Genomic DNA, 20,642 nt, shown 5'->3' with positions numbered 1-20,642 from the left:
TAATATTGAAGAATTGTTTCCAGATAGATACAAATGCTGCTGAAATCTGTCAGTTTCTTGGCTTTTACGGCTCATGAAAGCTGTGTTTAAACATCTGGACTGAACTGGTTGACTGGCTTCTTTGTTTCTTAATGATGTCAGGAGGGAAGCCTGCATAGTGTCAGGAGAGATTACAGGCCCAGAATTCACTTAGCGCCATGAAAATGCCAGATGTCCAAATTGTACCACAACATAGCCCAGCAGGCAGTATGATAACCTTCTTTAAAAAAAAGAGATGTGCCTAAACACTCAGAATTTTGTCCACAGTGAAAATATTCCCAAAAGACGATGATCAGATAATGATCAGCCTGTAGTATAATTCACCTCTCTTGCTGATGTTGTCAGGAGGAATGTAACATTTCAAGATTCTATTAGATTTTAAAGTTTAGATACGAACATCTGCCACATGTATGGAAGATTATTAGTTGTAGGAGAAAGATGTGTAATTTTCTATAACCTCATTATTAAACAAAAATCGAAATTCCTATTTTGCAGAGTTGGGGGAGAGTGAAGATTGATTTACAAGGACTTACAGACTCCAAAAACATGGGGATGATTTTTGTCCCATCAAATGTGCTCATTTGTTAAGCTTTATTTTCATTTAACATGCATTGGGGATCATATTTGAGCAGCAGCATGTGTAGTCAGTCTTCATACCAGAATTTGAAAAGACTTAATGGATTACTGGGGCCAAAGAGAATATGCGAGTTCAACAAAGTTGGAAGTGACTCTATCCTCACCCAATTATCATATTTTGGGATTTCTTTTTCCACATTTAAGTGCTTTGTTTTAAAGTACAGTTGATCTGCACAGCTGAAAGTTCACTGATCCTATGGGCATTAGAGAACTGAGAACACTCATTATGTAATTGTCATCAGAATTTACAGGCAAGTTTGATCCAAAAATAAAATTGTAATGGGTTACTTTTCTTCTGCTCGATAATTTCTTCTGCAATTATCATTGCAAATTCTAGTTGATGTCTGGGCCACATTTATTTCCTTTTTGAAATCTGCTTCAAGCCCCCACAGCAGTCTAGGATTATTAAATATCTGCTACTCTAAATCAAATTATTAATGTAGGCTTGCAATCTGATTTACCAAGTAATGTTGAAGTTAGAGTGAGGATAGAGAAGGTAGTGAGCTATTTTAACAACTCTGTAGCTATGAATTATGAATACCTTACTAATGTAATTGTTGCCAAGAATAATCTTAGCACAGTTTAAGACAGAATCTGTTGGGATGGAGTGCAGGGTGGGTGGCAAAGTGAAGAAGAAGGTAAGATTTTACCCCTCTAGCATTTGTCCAAACATTGAGATGGTGCTGTTTCTTTCATCAGCGTGTTCTCAAATAGGCATGGTTTGTAGCAAATCTAAAAATTCAGTTTCTGGATTTTTCTACTAACGCTATTTAATCTGTTGTCATTTCAGTCTCGCCGAAAAGATGTTTTTATACAGGAACGGTATGGGAGGTTTAATCTCAGCGATCCTTTCCTGGCTCTCCAGAGAGACTATGAAGCAGGTGGTGGTGATGGCAGCAAAGATAAGCCGTCCATCTGCACTAGTCCCCTATCCATATTGGAAATCGTCATGGGTCACTGCAAAAAGATGCAGGAGAGAATGTCTGCACAGTTGGCTGCAGCTGAAATTCGACATCGAAAGGTGGGTGGTAGGCTTTACCTAAATGGTTTTAATTTCCAGCCAGTTATCAGTGCAAATTAAATCATTGCTGGTTTTGAAATGTCTCAATTGAAGGAGTTATGTAGCAAAACTGTTACTCTGTCCTGCACATCCCAGGCCTTTAAATATCAACCTTTGAGCTCTTCAAAAAAAAAGTTGGGTTAGAGACATGTTTGCTCTTGGAGGTCGCCAGATCAAAACACAGCCATGCTGTTCATAATTAGGCCAGAATTCTGGTTCATTTAAGTTGAGCCCTATTTATAAAATCAGGAAAAGGGTTTCACAGAGTGTGTCATTACTTTTCATTTGTTAGGTCATCTTGGACTTTGAAGAGGAGAGGCATAAACATGCCCAAGATGCAGCCCAGGGAGATGATGTTACATACATGCTCGAGAAAGAGCGTGAGCGGCTTTTACAGCAGGTGTGAAAATAAGACTTGCTTGAAATTATAGCAACTGACTTTTGAGTTGGCAGATTGGAATGATTTAAGGCTTTGACGAGAATGTTGCAGAAGCCATTTAGTATTCTTGAGAATTTGAATGAAAGGAAACCTTTGCTGCAGTAATAATTTACAATAGTGTTGTGTGCCAGATAAAGTTGCTCCTAGCTGAAGACTCAGCATAACTTGATCAGCTACTTGACATCTGAAACTTTTTTTCTCCACGATATCTGTATACCATATGTTTAATGTGTCAAATGTGAACAGTATTCATAACAGGGATACAGAATTATGACAACCAGCTTTGAATAGGATCAGACCCCAATAAAATGCCTATAAGAATGTGTTTAATTTTTATTAATGAAAAAATACAAAATAAAGTTGTAAGCCATACTGAATCTAATAGTTAAATATCATACACAGATTGTTTGATTAGATGAACTGCAGATCTTTAGGTTATGTTTTCCTAACCTAAATATTTCACCAATTAAATCACTTTCAGTTCTTCACCCACTATACCTAACCATGCGCAATTCTCTGTTTACAGAAAAGGAGCTGGTACAATCGCTGTTTGTAGATTGATCACATGCCACAATTTCACTGAAATGCTAGACATTCTCCTAATATAGTAACATTTATTTCTCAATGCTACCATCAGAAACATATTAACTGGTCATTTACCTCCTTACTAGTTTTGTTAGATTATGTTCTGTCGTGTCCTGATTCATTGGTCCAGTTCCATTCAATGATAATCTCTGCTCTCAATTCTGTAAACATTAATTTTACATGGATTTTTACAGATTAAATTTGAATAGAATGTGTGTGGTTTACATTTTTATTAAATGTTTCAAAAACTTCCAAAGACTTTGCCAGTAATCCCCTGCTGGCAGCATTTATATATTAGCCAAGCTATAGTTTGGAATGTTCTCCATTTATATTATGGAGTTATGAAACTATTCCACAGTAATTATTTCCCTATCTGTAATTGTGTTGAATTAAGCATTTAAAAGAATGTCTTTATCTTAAAAACTATAGCTAAGATTCTGTTTTCTACGCATCCTTAAACATTAGCACATATTTTATTTCTGCTCTTCTTAATATCCCACTTCTAGATAAAGTACAATTTAGGTTGGTATTAGATCTACCTGTTTAATATTCTACTCAGTAATAACATGATATGTTATGTCCATTAATTAATTTAGCCTCACAAGAACTCCAGTCTCCTGAAGATAGGATATCTCTGTTTTTGCAAAACAGAAAACTGCAGAGCAACAGAATGCAACTGAAATTAGAGTACAATCTGGTCAAATCATCTCCACAAAATATCAAAGCAGTTACGTCGTTCTAATGTGGACTTGATGTAAAGTCTTTTGGCAGCGATATACCAGCAGTTGAAAATTTAATTGGACGTATTGTTGCTGCCACTATTCTTGATCTTTGAGCATGGCTGTGTTTTATTTATTTTTTTGGTGCATGTTTGTTGAGATAATGCACTTAATAGATTTCCCTTTATGGATAAGGTATTAAGTAATCAGGCCACTTCTCACAGGCTCCTGCAGGTAATATCTTACAATCACAAATGATACAACTAAATTTTATTGGCCCGTCTCCTTTAGACGTAGGATCTATGGCACAATCGGGCTATTTGATCCAACCAGTCAATGCTGGTGTTTATGCTCCATTTGAGTCTCTTTGCATCTTTCTCAGTTAAATGTAAATCAGTTCCAATGTAAATCTATCATCTTTCCCACAAGAGGAAGCATTCTCTTTGAGGAGGCATTGTGTGTTGGAGATCAAATCAGTGGCTCAAGGCAAAAGATCTCGGGAGGGGTAAAGGGGAAACATTTTTACAAATGTCCTAGTAAATATATGAAGTTTTATTTATTTAAATAATATAATTTTATCTGTCAGTTTGCACCACCTGTACTAAATCAAGCTAGAATCAAGCAGAATCTGCAAACATCTAAACACTTGCAATGGAAAATTAATAAGATACAATATTTACAACAAAACCTGAAATGTTATGGTTAGTCAATGAAAGATTTATCTTTTCCTCATGTGTCCATCCTCACTAAGTCCTCAAACTTTTTAAAATCAAAAGTGCCATAGTTACTCTAAGTTGCAAGCATGCTTGTTCATTATTTTGAACCTGCAATGTAACACCAATAATTTGCTCATGAAAAGAAAACAGTATGAAAAAGGCCACACCTAGGAGTTCACCTTTTGAACTATGTTTAACATGTAAATTGCTGGTCATAGTTTGGCACAGTCAATCCTTATAACAAATACCTATCAATCTGTTTTTGACCTGTTCCGTTGAACCACCCAACATACTTGATGTTGAATCCAAAGTTCACCGATTAAAGATATCTTATAGAGTAACAGTGAATCTTAAACAACCTGTAACAAACATATAATAGACACAACAGGGAGCCAATAAATTGGATAGATAAACTTTAAAGCCTATTGGTGTAAATTCCCCACAGAAAGTTTCTTGGATGCTAATTAGTTGTTATGAACTCTTTGCAGGTGGAGTTTGAGAAATCTCAATTAAAGCAACTTGAAGCAGAGAATAAAAAGTTGTCCATGCAGTTTGATGAAGAACGAATGAAAAATAAACAACTTGTAATGATGCTGGTGAAAGAGTGCAAACAGCTTGCTGGCAAGGTAGTAGATGAGAGCCAGACACTAGCAGAGATCACCAAGACTCTTGATGAAGAGCAAAAGAAGAGCAGTCAGTTGGAGGAGGAATTGATGGCTGAGAAAAAGAAAAGCCTGCAGATGGAGGCAAAAATGGAAAAACAACTCTCGGAGTTTGACATTGAAAGGGAACAGCTACGTGCCAAACTTAACCGTGAGGAAAACCGTACCAAAGATCTGAGATTAGAAGTTGAGAGTTTCAAGAAAATGATTGAGCTTAATTGTACAAAAGAAGATGGAACAACTTCATTGACCAGTAATTTAAATAAAGATGTGACTATTGGATATGGTAAGCAAACTATGTTGTCCGTTGCTTCCCAAACTGAAACTTTTGTTGATATTGCCAGTGAAAATAACACTAAGAAGACAACGTTAACAGTACCCGTTAAACCGTCTACCGTTAATCCACTATCAGCGGGAGGCACAAAACTGAACATGTCTAACAATACAGCATTAGTAAAACCAATTGGTGATAAACTGCTAGCAACAATTAATTCAGAAGAGATTATATCCACAACACAAGCCAAAGTTGTTCCTTCCAGTTTGGAGAATGGACCATCAGTCAGCACCAGTCCTGCTGCTTTGTCTGGGGCATTGCCACACTTGGTGGGCAGTACATCCCTTCTGCTAAGCAATACTGTAGTTTCCTCTCCTCCTTCAGGAACGTCATCGCCATGCTCTTCACCAGGAGCAACTATGCAAAGTTTAAGCTCACCAAGTACTTGCACAACTTTGCAGCCAGGATTGAGCCCAAGGATTCAAGCTGCTCGATTTAAGTTTCAAGCACAAACTGTGGACCAGGAAAAGCATGCCAGTGTTGCAACAGGGTCTCCTTCACGGGATTTATCTCCCACCAACCGAGATAATTCTCCTGCCAAACAGCTGGCACGGAACACTGTCAGCCAGGTTCTTTCAAGATTTACAGGTCCACCAAGCATAGTAAAGCCACCTTGTACAAACAGTACATCTCCATTTGGCACTGAAAACCGAAATCTTACTGTTAGTAATTTAAAACCTGGATTGGCACATCCAGCAACAGGTGAGGGGTCATCTTATCCACAGGTTGTCGGTAAAATTACCAGCTCTTTGAGTGTCTCCCCAGCTGGATTAAAATCTCCCACGGGTGCAAGAGTTGATCGAGGAAATCCACCACCTATTCCTCCCAAAAAGCCAGGATTGTCACAGACGCCATCTTCTCCTCATCCACCATTAAAGGTTTTTATGGATGGGAGTCGTTCCCCAACTGTTGGGTTTAATACTCGGCTTGAAGGTAGAACCATGACCTCGTCCTCTTCCAGTCCACATCCAGGAATTAAGGGAACTAATGAGGAGATTCTTGCCAAGACAGCATTGCCACAATTGCCACCCAAGCCAGTGGTGGATATAGCATCTGCTGGCTGTGCTGTCCCTGCCGTGGCTGCATCTCAGGTGGGTGCTCAGCCTTCCTTATCCCCAGAGCTGAACCAAACAGCATGTTCAGAATGTTCCCTCATCATCACCACCATCGCCTCTCGCACCTCCATTGACCTTGCTAGTCCAACCAAAAGAACCTCATCCACTAGACCATGTGACACAGACAATCTGCTGATCACATCATCAGGTAAAGGGATTGGAATACTATCTCAATTCTTCCTTCCACTACAACAAATCTGAGGATAAATGCAAAATGTCTTTTCTTTCAAGATATTTACTTAGTTTGTTCACCAGTAGTTTAAAGCAAGGCAAAAAAATCAATCTAGTTGAAACACAAGTTAAAATATTATTCAAATCAAAACAGGTTTTTAAAAAAAACTTGGTTAGTTTTAGGTGTTCAGATAAATAATATTATGAAAAATCCTGAAATGCCGTTTACATTATGTGCATAGTTTTCCCCTAAATTTGTATCTTTTTGCTCTTACTTATTAAGATCGTGAGTGAATGTTGAAGTGTTTTCACATTTACTTATTATCACATATTTCATTTTGACCATAAATTTGCTAAATATTCATCTCAAAAGAGAGTGTCATCTTCATGAATAAGTATTTGAAAAATTCACAGCACAATAGCATAAATGTAAATAAACGGCTTAATTTCTTCATGCACGATGCCTTCTAGATCTTGAGTAACATTTTAATAACACTGTCAAGAGACAGTGCCACTTAAAGAAGACTACTCATCTGTGACTCAGTGGACTAACGATCCACCTCCAGCAGAGACCTCCACTCTCCAGTGGAAGAACCTGCCAACCTTGAGCCATGCCAATTGATACTCGTATGCAACAGGGATTCAATAATGTGGAAAATGTGGATTCAGATCTTTAGAATTTTGTTTTTTAAATGATCTCACATTTTCAGATGAAGATTTCAAATTTTATATAAATGTTTTTCCATTTCATTTTTTTTAAAGATTCAATTTCCTGTTGCACTACCCTTGTTGAAAAATACTTGATTAGTGCCCATGTTATGATCGTGTTATTATCCAATCTTATTTGGCATTAGGGATAAAGAAAAACAATGACTTATTGGATCTTAAATTAACCAGCCCTATCACTTGCTGAGCAGTTGTATTTCTATCCCTGAGACCTTGTGATAAGTGCATGTCATGCAGTGGCTTAAGAAACTTCAGCTTAGTAACTCAAAAATTTGTAGTCCACGCAGCTCCTAACTGTTTGCATTATAAATGACACAATGTAAAATTGCATTACCTTTTTGTCTCTTTATGCTGTTGAGCACTAACACTATCATACGTGTATTCTAACCAATCAACCATATGCATTAGTTCTTGTCTTAACCTTTGCATACCAAGTTTATTTTACACTTGCTGAACATGCTTTCTTTTCTCGTGCACGAATTGAAAAATAATAGGATGATTGTGAAGAAGGTGGATCTCTTAAAATACTGAATGTACTCTATCTGAATCATGTTACAATGCAAAAATGCTGATTAATAATCATGAAATCCAGGTACACGCAGGGTTGCAAATAAAAATTGCACTTGTTGCAACCTGCCTTCCTTCACCTAGTTGCTTTATTTGTATTAACAATCTGTCATTGGTTTTTGGACATGAGCAATTTAATAACCATTTGAAGAATGTGTGATGGGGTTAGTTGAAAACAATTTCCTTTTTGTTTTGCAGCTTGTTCAAGGGAGGGTACACAAAGCCTTCCGTATATTCCGCAATAAGCTTTGTTCATTTAGCAAACTTGCCTCCAAATCACCAACAGATTAATGGTGTGAAATAAATGTCTAACTAAATACTCAAGTAATGATATAATAATATTAATACTTGTGTGGTTTTAATCTTTTTATGTGAACACCTCCAAGTACTATTTGTAAACACAATGACTGCATTGACGATCCAGTACAAGACCATAGAGTTTTATACCATAATTTTTACAATAAATATCCTGATTTTTTTACAGTATGCATTTTTCTATTGATTAGATTTTTAAATTATTAAAATATGTACATAATTTTCAGAATGATTGCTTCTGAGTATACTGTTAACACATTAACCAAGTTTACCATTGTGTTCCTATATGTACTATGCCATTATATGTTTTTAATAGCATTTTCTTTATTTCAATTCTGAAAAGCCAGTCACCTAAATCAAAGCAATAACATTTCAATCCACTTTCACCCCCATAAAGAAATGTATTGTTAAATAATATGGCATTTTTGGTTTGAAAGAAAATGTGAAATAATTAAATGTAACAGTTGCTATGACCTTCATACTTTTCCCCATAGAAGCAATTGAAGTAAGGTTTCTAGAATACAGCTTTATAAAATTATTTTGGATAATATTTTCATCAGCAGCTTTCCATTCCAATCTCTCCTATTTAAAATACTCAAATTCTTAATATGCAATTAAAATGTACACTAATTTCAATAATGCCAGTATGTTGTAAAATATTATATTTTAAAATAAAATGTTGATTTATTTTTCAAAAAAAAGAAGTCTTATCAAATAAATAAAAATGCTGTGACTCAGATCACGAAGTGTAACATAGTTTGTCCTTTTACACCTCTGTGTTGTGGTCTATGTGCATGCAAAGAAATTTTTATTCACTTTCCCCTATAAATTTTTCACTTTAACTCACAGGCAGGTCTCCCTCCCTAATTCCTTCGTTAATGTCTGGTGGTCCTGTCCCCCTGGGTGGCAGGTCCACTCTGCTTCACCAAGCTGCTGCCCAGGGAAATGTCACTTTATTGTCAATGCTGCTAAATGAAGATGGAATTGATATTAATCATCCTGATGAGGAAGGTTCGTCTGCCTTGTATTCTGCTGCTATAAATGGATACACAGGTAAATGTATTTTATTATGATTACTAGTGATGAACTTTAAAATTTACTTGGCATCGCTGCACTATTAAAATAACATCTTAAACGTGTTTCTAGTTTTGAGATATGCAATTTCATTAACAATGAAGTATATTTAAATACTTTAAGTATATTTAAATATAGTTTGTGTTGCAAATGCCTACTTTTTCCTCTTGTGAATTGCTGTATCAGTTCATACTAGAGTAATCTTCTGTGATATTATACATAGTTGACTATTACTTTCTTGTATTTTGTCTTAATCGTTATAAGTCTTGCCCAAAAAAACCTTCCATCGATCAGATTGAATGATGCCGTTCCTTTGTTATCAGGATAATTAATCTGTTTTAAAAAAGCACATTTTGGGTGTTTTTCAATTCCTCCTTGTTTTTGATAGGCAGATTAGATTTCTCTTGGCATCACACCCATTGATTTGATACTTATGCAGGTCAGAAGCATGGGTGCTTTGAGTAACAATGGGACTCCTCATTTTACTTAGCACTTGTTGTAAAAACAACATACCTGCAGGCAGGCATTGTTGATGCTGTGAATGGTTGAAGCAAGAGTAACCGTTGGTTCAGTGATCTGAGAGGTTACAAGGGCTCTGCAAAACTATGACAGACCAAACCTGTTCCAGTTTTGTTGGGGGAAGAATGGCTGTACAGCAGGCATGGTCTGAAGCCTCAGGCTATCAGGAACAGGAAGATTGTGATCTTTCTGCAAGGGGAAAATGTGTTTAAACAAATGAGAAATGATTAATGTTGATCCTAAACCCCAAAGACTATGAAGTATCTATAATGAATAGCAGAATTTAACCATTTTAAATAGTTCACAGAAACTTTGAACAAGAGCATCAAAGTAACAAATAAAATAAGCTTGCCAGCAGATTACAGTATAATTGCTACATATACAGTCTGAATGGAGCTCTACTTCTTTTAAGTATGTTTCTTGTGCCTGAGGTAAAGGAACGATTAAAAATTCTGTTATTTCTAAGTAAATGTTACTTAATTATTGTCTGGAAGTGTCATGTTGACATGGAGACCGCCCTGGAAATAATTAGTATGTCACTTAGGGCCAGGGCATGTTGGGTGCATTTTAGTTTATTGTGGGCAAAGAAAGGTTTGCAGGCAGATTTTGTGTGTGTGTGTTAAAAGAAGAGGCTTAAAATATAACAAAAATGGAAGGCTGAAGCTGATGAGAAGAGTTATGTGAAGGCAACCCTCGAAATGTGACTCCAAGAATGGGGCCATAGGAGCAAAATGTGCCCATGAAGTCCCCAAAATTGTAAGGTACATTATTTGATTTTTATTTTGAGGGATTATATGAATTTATATTGCAAAGGCTAACTTTTTCAGACAAGGCATTACAAGTGTTAATGTTCACTTAAAAAGAATCCATTCGGCAAGCTTCTCCCCTCATGTTCTGACAGATACATCAAGCGTTATTCTACGCATAATGAACATATCAGGTACAAGCCAAATATAAAACGCTCAACTAAATAAACAGATTATGATAACGAGTACCTCACTGAAGTAAAGAGACCTGGAAGAGTTACTGAGATTGTAATATTTGCAATAGAATTGATATGCAAGGTTAAAATCTCAGTTTCTGCTGTACCCCAGAATCTGAATTTTTGAATGATCATCTGCTATTTGTTCATTTCTCAGACGCCACTAATTATCGTAAATTCTACTAGCTGTTTTCCCCAGTTAAATCATTCACACACCACTTAAACACAATGGGCGGCATGGTGGCACAGTGGTTAGCGCTGCTGCCTTACGACACCAGGGACCCAACTTCAATTCCTTGCTCAAGTCACTGTCTGTGTGGAGTCTGCACGTTCTCCCTGTGTCTGAATGGGTTTCCTCTGGGTGCTCCAGTTTCCTCCTTCAGTCTGAAAAGACGTGCTCTCTCAGTGTACCCGAACAGACACCAGAGCATGGGGACGAGAGGATTTTCACAGTAACTTAGCAGTTTTAATGTACGCCTACTTGTGACATTAATAAATAAATTTTAAAGTTTTAACATTCTTTTGAAAACAGCACAGAAAAAAATGTTAAATTTAAAGTAGTCTTCTGCAACTGATCATTGTGGCAGAAATCCCTCGATCAAAAATTGTCAGGATACATTAGAAGTTCCTGTTAATTGTAAACATGCTCATTTACTTTTATGTTCTAAGTGGCAAATTGTGAAAACCTGTCCCAGTGTTTCTAAACAAAATAGCATTTTGGGGACAATTTTTTTGAAATGCACATTTGCAGTAACAGTACCATTCATGTAAGTTTCTAGTGACAGATCCCCTGGCCGGTTAAATATGTTTGTTTGTTATATGCCAATGGTGTCGTAGCTGGGGCAAGAGACTTCAGCCACCTAGTGTCAGAACTTACAATTGCATTGGGAAGTCCGCATAAAATCAAATGAACACAACACGACAAATAGGTGCATGAGTGGACTGCGTGGCCCATCCATCCTGTTCTGCCATTCAATGCAATCATGTCTGTTTTTGGGCTTCAACTCCATTGTCCCACCTTTTCCCCATTTCCCTTAATTCCCTGTGAGACCAAAAATCTGACCATGTATTCAGCGAAAGAGCATCAATAATAAGAACATAACATAAGAAATAGGAGCAGGAGTAGGCCATCTAGAGGGGGTTGAGCTATGAGGAGAGGCTGAATAAACTAGGCTTGTACTCGTTAGAGTTTAGAAGAATGAGGGGAGATCTCATTGAGACATATAAGATGATGAATGGGATGGATAGGATAGAGGTGGAGAGACTCTTCCCGCTCAGAAAGGACAGTAGGACTAGGGGGCACAGCCTCAAGATAAAGGGGGGGGCGGTTTAGAACAGAGTTGAGGAGGAACTTCTTCACTCAAAGGGTGGTGAATCTCTGGAATTCTCTGCCCGTTGAGGTGGTGGAGGCTGCCTCGCTAAATATTTTTAAGACGCGGATTCTTGGGTTTTGATAAGAGAGGGGATTAAGGGTTATGGGGAGAGGGCGGGAATGTGGAACTGAGCCACGACACATCAGCCATGATCTTATTGAATGGCGGGGCAGGCTCTGGGTAAGGAATTCTGAAGATTCGCAACCCTTTGAGTGAAGTAATTTTTCCCTATTGTCAGTAAATGAATGGAATGTTGATATAGCAATATCTATGTAAATCTCAACATGAAAGCCTGACTGTGATCTATAAGAGACAGTAAGCTGAGAGACAAGAAATGCCTGGCTACACTACAATTTTGATATATAAATTGCAAGATTTTTTTATATGCGGATAGTTGAAATCAGAAGCATGAATGCGGTACAATATGTGATGATAATGATGACATTCAATATTGAAAATATGAAAAGTGTAAAAGAACAACCAGACCTAACAACAGTCAACAAAACATATTGATCTTTAAAAACTCCCGCATGTATGATCAATTCTGCCATAGTCTCTTCTAAGATGTGTAAAAAGACAGATATTGGCCTGAAAAAAGAGTAAAGGTTTCCACATCTTAAACAGGAACATGGGAGCATAAGTAGGCCATTCATGCCTGATCAACTACCTCCCTACACCATTTGTTCCCACTATCCCCATATTTCTTGATGTCATTAGTATCCAGGAATGTCTTGAACACACTCAATGATTGAGCTCTCCACAGCCGTCTGCAGGAGAGAATTCCAAAGATGCTTGCAACACTTGCTGACTAGCTTTTACTGACTCGTGAATAAGGGCATCTAGGTCTCTTCGGGCATCAACATTTCCCAACCTTTTTACCATTTAAGAAATGCTCTGCCTTTGTTTTCCATGTCAGAGTAGATAACTTTACACTTATTCACAACGTATTCCATCTGCCGTGTTTTTGTCCATTCATTTAGTTTGTCCAAATCTGCTTGAGACCTCCTTGCAATCTCTTCACAATTCATATTCCTTCCTAGTTTTGTGTCTTCAGCAAATTTTGAAATATTACATTTGGCCCCCACATCCAAATCATTTATTTAGATTGTAAAAGCTGTGGCCTGATCCTTGCAGTACTTCACTAGTAACAGCCTGCCTACCTGAGAATGACCCATTTATTCCTACTCTGTTATCTGTCTGTTAACCAATTCTCAATCCATAGCAATATATTTCCCTCAATCCCATGTATTCTGATTATGTCAATAACCTCTTGTGTGGGACTCCATCAAATGCCTTCTGAAAATCCAAATCTATCCCATGCACTGGTTGTCCTCTATCTATGCTACAAGTAACAAAAAACTCAAACATGGTTTCTCTTTCAGAAATCCATGTCGACTGTGAATCAAATCAGAATTTACTAAGTGTCCAGTTATCACATCCTTTAAAATAGATTCTAACTGATGTCAAAAAAATGACTATAGTTCTCAGTTTTCTCTCTCCCTCTCTTCTTAGATAGTAGGATTACATTACCCTATATTCCAGTCCACAGAAACCTTTCCAGAATCTACAGAATTTTGGAAGATAACCAATGCATTCACTGTCTCTGTAGACTCCTCCTTCAACAATCTGGGATATGGCTCATGTGGTCCAGGGGATTTGTCGACCTACAATCTAAATGATTCTTCACGTACAACCTCTTTATTAATACTAATTTATTTCAGTTCCTCATGAGATCCCTCGTTCCTTTGTATTTCTGGGAGATTTCCTGTGCCTTTCTCAGTGAAGCCAGACACAAAAAAAAGTGATTAGTTTCTTCATCACTTCCCTATTCTCCATTAAAGATTTTCCTATCTCTGCCTGTAATGGACTTAATTTGTCCTTGCTAACATATTAATTTTCACATACCTAGAGAAACTTTTACAGCTCGTCTTTATGTTACTCATTAACTTGCATTCATATTCTATTTTCCTTTTCTTTTCAGTTTCTTGATTATTCTTTGCTGGATTTGAAATTGTTCCCAATCCTCATGTTCACCACAGTTTCTGGTAACTTTGTATGCCATTTCCTTTGATATGCAACCTTTAGATTCTTTTGTTAGCTGCACTTGATTCCTTTATTAGGTTTTTGTGTCCTAAAGGAATGTATGTTTGTTTTAGGTATTTAACATGTCTTTAACTGCTAGCCATTAGCTGTCTACCATCAAATCTTTTAATGTATTTTCCCAATCATCATAGCCAACTTGCCCCACATACCTTCATAGTTTCCTTTATTCAGGTTTAGGACCCTACTCTCTCAATGAATTATAACACTTTCAAACTAATGTAGAATGTTATGGTCACTATTTCCTAATGACTCCTTTTTAGCAAGGTTATTAGTGAATTCTTATTACAGAATACTAAATTTAAAATAGCCTGATCCCTAGTTGGTTCCTCAACATACTGTCCCAGAAACTTATCTTGAACATGCTGCTGAAACTCATCCTCCACATCATTAGTGCTAATTAGGTTACCCTACATGCAAATTGAAGGGGCCCATTATCACTGTATTACCCATGTTACATTTGTGATTAATTTTGGAGCCGACGAGGGAGAGAGCTATCTTGGATCTCGTGCTATGTAATGAGGTGGGTAGAATTAGGGACCTTGCGGTGAAGGATCCTCTTGCAGAGAGTGATCATTGTATGGTGGAGTTTCTGGTGCAGATGGAGGAGGAGAAAGTGGGTTCCCGGACACACGTACTTTGTTTGAATAGAGGGGAGTATGGTAGGATGAGAGAAGAATTGGCGAATGTGGACTGGGGGAGCGCGTTGGAGGGAGGGTCTGCTGGGGAGCAGTGGAGGATCTTTAAGGAGATCTTTCTTGGTGCTCAGCGGAAATTTATTCCGATGGTCAAAAAGGACAGTAGGAGGAGAGGTAATAAGCCGTGGATAACGAAGGAGGTAAAGGAAAGTGTTAAATTAAAAGCGGAGGAATTTAGAGTAGCTAAGAGTAGTGGGCGAGAAGAGGATTGGGAGAGGTTTAAATGTCAACAAAGATTGACAAAGAATTTGATAAAGAAGGGTAGGAGAAACTATGAAGCTGGGCTAGCGCTTAATATAAAAAAGGATAGCAAGAGTTTTTATAAATATATAAAAAGGAAGAGGCTGGCTAGGGTGAACATTGGTCCTTTAGAGGATGAGAAAGGGGACCTAGTGATAGGGAATGGGGATATGGCTAAGGTATTGAATAACTTTTTTGTTTCTGTCTTCACGGAGGAGGACGTGAATAATTTGCCGGGTGTTAGTGATGGAAAGGTGGTAGGACTGGAGGGTCTTAATGACATTACTGTTACTAGAGAGGCGGTGCTCGACAGACTGGAGGGGCTGATTGTGGACAAGTCCCCAGGACCGGATGGAATGCATCCGAGGGTTCTGAAAGAAATGGCAGAGGTGATAGTGGATGCCTTGGTGGTTATTTTCCAGACGTCGCTGGATTCCAGGGAAGTGCCGGAGGATTGGAAAACGGCTAATGTTACGCCGTTGTTTAAGAAGGGTGCCAGGCAAAAGGCGGGGAATTATAGGCCGGTTAGTTTAACGTCTGTGGTAGGTAAAATGTTAGAATCCGTCATTAAGGAGGAAATTGCGAAGCATCTTGAAGGGAATTGCTTGATAGAGCAGACGCAGCACGGTTTCATTAAAGGGAAGTCGTGTCTGACAAATTTACTGGAGTTCTATGAGGATGTGTCTAGGGCGGTGGATAGAGGAGAGCCGGTGGATGTGGTCTTTCTGGATTTTCAGAAGGCGTTTGACAAAGTACCTCACAAGAGGTTATTGCAGAAGGTCGAGGGACATGGAGTTGGGGGTAGGGTGTTAGCGTGGATAGAGGATTGGTTGTCAAATAGGAGGCAGAGAGTGGGGGTCAACGGGTGCTATTCAGATTGGCGGATGGTGACTAGTGGAGTGCCCCAGGGGTCGGTGCTGGGGCCTCAGCTTTTTACCATTTATATAGATGATCTGGAGGAGGGAACCGAGTGTAGGGTGTCGAAATTTGCTGATGACACCAAGATTGGGGGAACGGCAAATTGTGCGGAGGGTGTGGAGAGTCTGCAGAAGGATCTAGATAGGCTGGCGAATGGGCCAGGAAATGGCAAATGGAATTTAATGTTGGCAAGTGCGAGGTGGTCCACTTTGGTAGGAAGAATGGTAGGAAGGACTATTACTTACGTGGCGAAAAACTGCAGCAGGCGACGGTGCAGAGGGACCTCGGGGTCCTTGCGCATGAGTCGCAAAAACCCAGCTTGCAGGTGCAGCACGTGGTCAGGAAGGTGAATGGGATGCTGGCCTTCATAGCGAAGGGGATTGAATATAAAAGTAGGGAGGTCTTGCTGTGGCTGTATAGGGCATTGGTGAGGCCGCAGCTGGAGTACTGTGTGCAGTTTTGGACGCCGCACCTGCGCAAAGATATTTTGGCCTTGGAGGGAGTGCAGAGGAGGTTTACTAGGCTGATACCGGAGTTGAGGGGGTTGAGCTATGAGGAGAGGCTGAATAAACTGGGCTTGTACTCGTTAGAGTTTAGAAGAATGAGGGGAGATCTCATTGAGACGTATAAGATGATGAATGGGATGGATAGGATAGAGGTGAAGAGACTCTTCCCGCTCAAAAAAAACAGTAGGACTAGGGGGCACAGCCTCAAGATAAAGGGGGGGCGGTTTAGAACAGAGTTGAGGAGGAACTTCTTCACTCAAAGGGTGGTGAATCTCTGGAATTCTCTGCCCGTTGAAGTGGTGGAGGCTGCCTCGCTAAATATTTTTAAGACGCGGGTTGATGGGTTTTTGATAAGCGAGGGGATTAAGGGTTATGGGGAGAGGGCGGGAAGGTGGAACTGAGCCGCGACAGATCAGCCATGATCTTATTGAATGGCGGGGCAGGCTCGAAGGGCTAGATGGCCTACTCCTGCTCCTATTTATTATTATCTTATTATTTTCACTGTAACACCTTTATGGAAGAAGCATTGTGTAATTTAAAGCAGAGCTGGAAATTACATTGTGTGGTGTATGTGCCTGATCTTGTTGATTTGTAATCAGATTTTGTTCTTGCTATATGTTGACTGTGCACTTGTGATCTGCGTATAGCAATAGGTCGGATTGCGTTTATGATCTTTCTTAATTGCTTCTTTTAATATTTTCAGAAGAACTACCTTGACACCTTAATCAGCACCCAAAATTGTGTAGGGCTTTGGTTATTTACGTTTTTCAGTGAATAGAGGATTTTTTAAAGCTCTGATTATCAGTGCAACAAACATATTTATATACATGGATCAATTTTGACATGGGCATAAATGAATGCACACATTTACTATTTTATTCATTTAACAAAGTCTAATTAAATCAAAGTTTTAAACTTGAGGCTAATTTCCTAGCTTAATAAAAAAAAAAGCTGGTTGTGAAATCTGACTGACTTGCTCATGTACACTCCCGAGCTAATCACCTCACTTGATGAGAGCTGAAGGAGATGATTATTATCAAGTGGTCTGGTTGGCAAAGAGAATGGGCATTAATATAGGATAATAGAAAATATTTTTGTAATGTGTTCAGCAGACCAAAAATTGCACCGTACAATCTTAAATTGCCACTATATTGCACAATTGCTGTCGTCCTCCTGATCTGCTAATGGTAATAATAAATCTTCCAAGTAGATTTTATGATGGAATAGGGACTTCAAGCTTCGCATAAAGAATGTACTTCAGAACTGTCCCCTTTTCCAACATGAAGCATGTTACAGCATTCATCCTTACAGTAATAGAGTCTGACAGTACTGGATGACTGCCAAGGCTGAAGTTTCCTACTAATTATATTGTCTCACAGTATAATAATGACCTTTATTAGAATTCAGCTATATCACTTAACTGCAGCAGAATATTGAATTCTGAAGGATGCTCCCAACTTGATTCCAGCTGGAAGTGATGTGCGGTTCCCTCAGGTAGATGCCTCTCCCAACTTTGGTGCAATGCCAAACTAAACTTTAGAGTTATATGTAACATAGAGTTACATCCAAGCCCCTGGATACATTTGAAACTTGACCTGGATTTTCTCAATGCATTGAGCATGAATGCCTGTGTCTTAGAGCATCCTAAAATGTATAGGTCGAGAGGAGAGAGTATTCGCCTGGATATGAATTCAATTTGGACATATGAAGAAGGAGAAGCAAATAAGTTTGAGAACAGCAGCTTTAGGGTTTCCATCTCAAATTCTATATTTGTGTCCAGAACAATTTAAAAAAAAAATGTATTTGTGATTTTTAAGAAACATTGCTCATTTCCAATAGCCTTGCTTAGTGGGAAAATACATTCTTTGCCATTACTGTCCTTGGCTAAGCCCGTTGTCATGTTCTAGTGATTTGTGTAGATAGTTGTTTTTGAAATTATTCTCTGGAAAAATATATCAATGATCCTTCATTTGCCCAATTCTTATAAAAAGGAAGGCTGTACAGTGCTGGTTGGACATTGCAAAATGGGAGGCTACATGATAGCAGAATAAATGCCAAGATAAAACAAATGGACATCATTTGAATAGGGTAACGGTTGTGTTACATTTATTAACTACTTCATAAATATTTCAAGAAAGTATTTTCTTTCTTCTTACCTTTACGGGCTTTACTTATTTAAGACACAGAGGCTTAATTGTAAAGAACACACATGCATGCATGACCTCATTTGGGGTCCTGAACAAAATTAAGTGGAAATTGTGGTTTCAATGCACAAAACGAGTGCTGTGAAGATCTGTGAAATTTTAGTGACCATTACGCTACTCAGCAACTTTTAGTCATCCTATTTAGCTGTCTGAATGGAGTATTGAGGAAATAGAAAGACGTAAAATTAGATTTACTGTCTTTTAGCTGACCCAATGATTCTTGCTACAGTCAGCAGAACATTTCATCAGGATATTTCAAGAGCTGCACTCAGATTAAGTCTCTGGATAGTCATCGTAGACTGCTAATGAGCCTGGAGGATTTTATTTGCCTTCTGTTGGCTGAGGTATTTTATGGAAAGTTCTGGAAGTTGATTTTTGCAGCTCTAGTGCTTTGTCTATCCAAGGGCTTCACCTGTTGATTACGACAAAGTGAGCGTTCTACGGAGTCTGTGTTCAAGAGGAGTAGAAGTTGTGAGCATGTCAGCAGAGACCTAAAGTCATTGGCATAAGGGAGCTTCAAAGGTCAAGACACAGGATGTCTTACAGGTACAACTCTGCTGCTCCAGACCTTGGACTATTGGGGAGCAGAAATGGATTTTGCATCTGGTGTATGACCCTAGAAAATGGATAACACAAGTTTGTGTCTCAATTGCAAGCAGTTGTTATGCTTTTGTCCGATTATTCTCTGGAACCTCCCACACATAGGCCATTGGGTTAGAGGCTCAGTTCTTGAGGGCAAGCACTATCCCCTCATCACCTGGCTCTTGGCACTGCCAGGAGCCAGAAAACACATCAAAATGATGTTACAGTCAAAGCCACACTATAACTAGATGCTCTGAAGCACAAGTTATTCTGCCAGAACCAAAGGTATGGTTGTTAAATTTGTTAATGACATCACAATAGGTTGGATAGTAAGAATTGAAGAAGATATGGGACACTACAATGGGGCAAATTTCTGGCAAATGGAGTAACGTGGGAAAGAGAATGGGTCAGCTATACACACTTCAGTGCATGGCCTATGGCACTTGACTTGCCCTGAGAGGCTTCTTCTATTGCGGAGAGCTCATAGATTAATAGTTTCCCTCCTCCTGTATATTTTCCTGATAGATGAGGGCAGAACAAGAACAAAGAAAAATACAGCACAGGAACAGGCCCTTTGGCCCTCCAAGCCTGTGTCAATCATAATGACCTAACTAAACTTAAAAAAAAAACCTGCTACCCTTACTCGGTCCAAGTTGTCTATTCCCTCCATATTCATGTACCCATCCAGATGCCTCTTAAATGTTGCTAATGTGCCTGCTTCCACCACCTGCTCTGGCAGCGCGTTCCAGGTACCCACCTTTTCTGCATGAAAAACGCCCCCGCACATCTCCCTTAAACTTTCTCCCTCTCACCTTTAACTTGTGCCCCCTTGGAAAAAGCTTCTGACTATCTACCTTGTCTATGCCTCTCATAATTTTGTAGACCTCTATCAGGTCTCCCCTCAGCCTCCATCTTTCCAGTGAAAACAATCCTAGTTTAATCAACCTCTCCTCATAGCCAATGCCCTCGAGACCAGGAAACATCCTGGTGATGCAATTCTGAGGAAAGTAGTGAGGTATGTGGTAGTTACAGCAGAAGGAGATTAAAGGAGGTGTGTTCTGGTGATTGGAAGAATATGATGAGAAACAGGGCAAGGAAGGCTGGGACTCATGGTATTGCAGATTTGAATAAAGAGTAAGTGAGAAGTGAGAGGAGTTTTGCCCTAATAAAATAATTGAATTCACTTCGGCAAAAGAGCTTATGCCCAGCATTCCCCTGCTGTGACATTTCTCATCATTGTCACCCAATAACTGGTGTAGGTCTCCTTCTGTCATCTGTTGGAAACCTCACAACACCGGGTTAGAGTCCAACCAGTTTATTTGGAAGGTTCCACGTACCTGACGAAGGAATACCGTTTCCAAA

At 38.8% G+C, this 20,642-nt stretch overlaps 1 protein-coding gene across 2 annotated transcripts in view; it reads left to right on the top strand.

Annotated features, from left to right (window-relative positions):
- Positions 1–20,642, top strand: part of cttnbp2 (cortactin binding protein 2) — a 161,770-nt gene that overhangs the window by 74,048 nt on the left and 67,080 nt on the right. Inside the window, exons 3-6 of one of the 2 annotated variants that reach the window (XM_080191099.1) lie at positions 1,466–1,696; positions 2,028–2,135; positions 4,683–6,453; positions 8,934–9,137. In XM_080191099.1, the coding sequence (XP_080047225.1) occupies positions 1,466–1,696; positions 2,028–2,135; positions 4,683–6,453; positions 8,934–9,137 (2,314 nt within the window). The remainder of the gene's footprint in view (positions 1–1,465; positions 1,697–2,027; positions 2,136–4,682; positions 6,454–8,933; positions 9,138–20,642) is intronic. The other variant, XM_080191100.1, reaches the window with a different exon arrangement.

The sequence above is a fragment of the Carcharhinus amblyrhynchos genome, chromosome 6 (genome assembly GCF_965287045.1).
Source record: "Carcharhinus amblyrhynchos chromosome 6, sCarAmb.v2.hapA, whole genome shotgun sequence".
In the NCBI taxonomy this organism is placed as follows: domain Eukaryota; kingdom Metazoa; phylum Chordata; class Chondrichthyes; order Carcharhiniformes; family Carcharhinidae; genus Carcharhinus; species Carcharhinus amblyrhynchos.
Note: the sequence above shows the minus strand (reverse complement) of the source record. Positions and strands in the feature narration are given on the sequence as shown.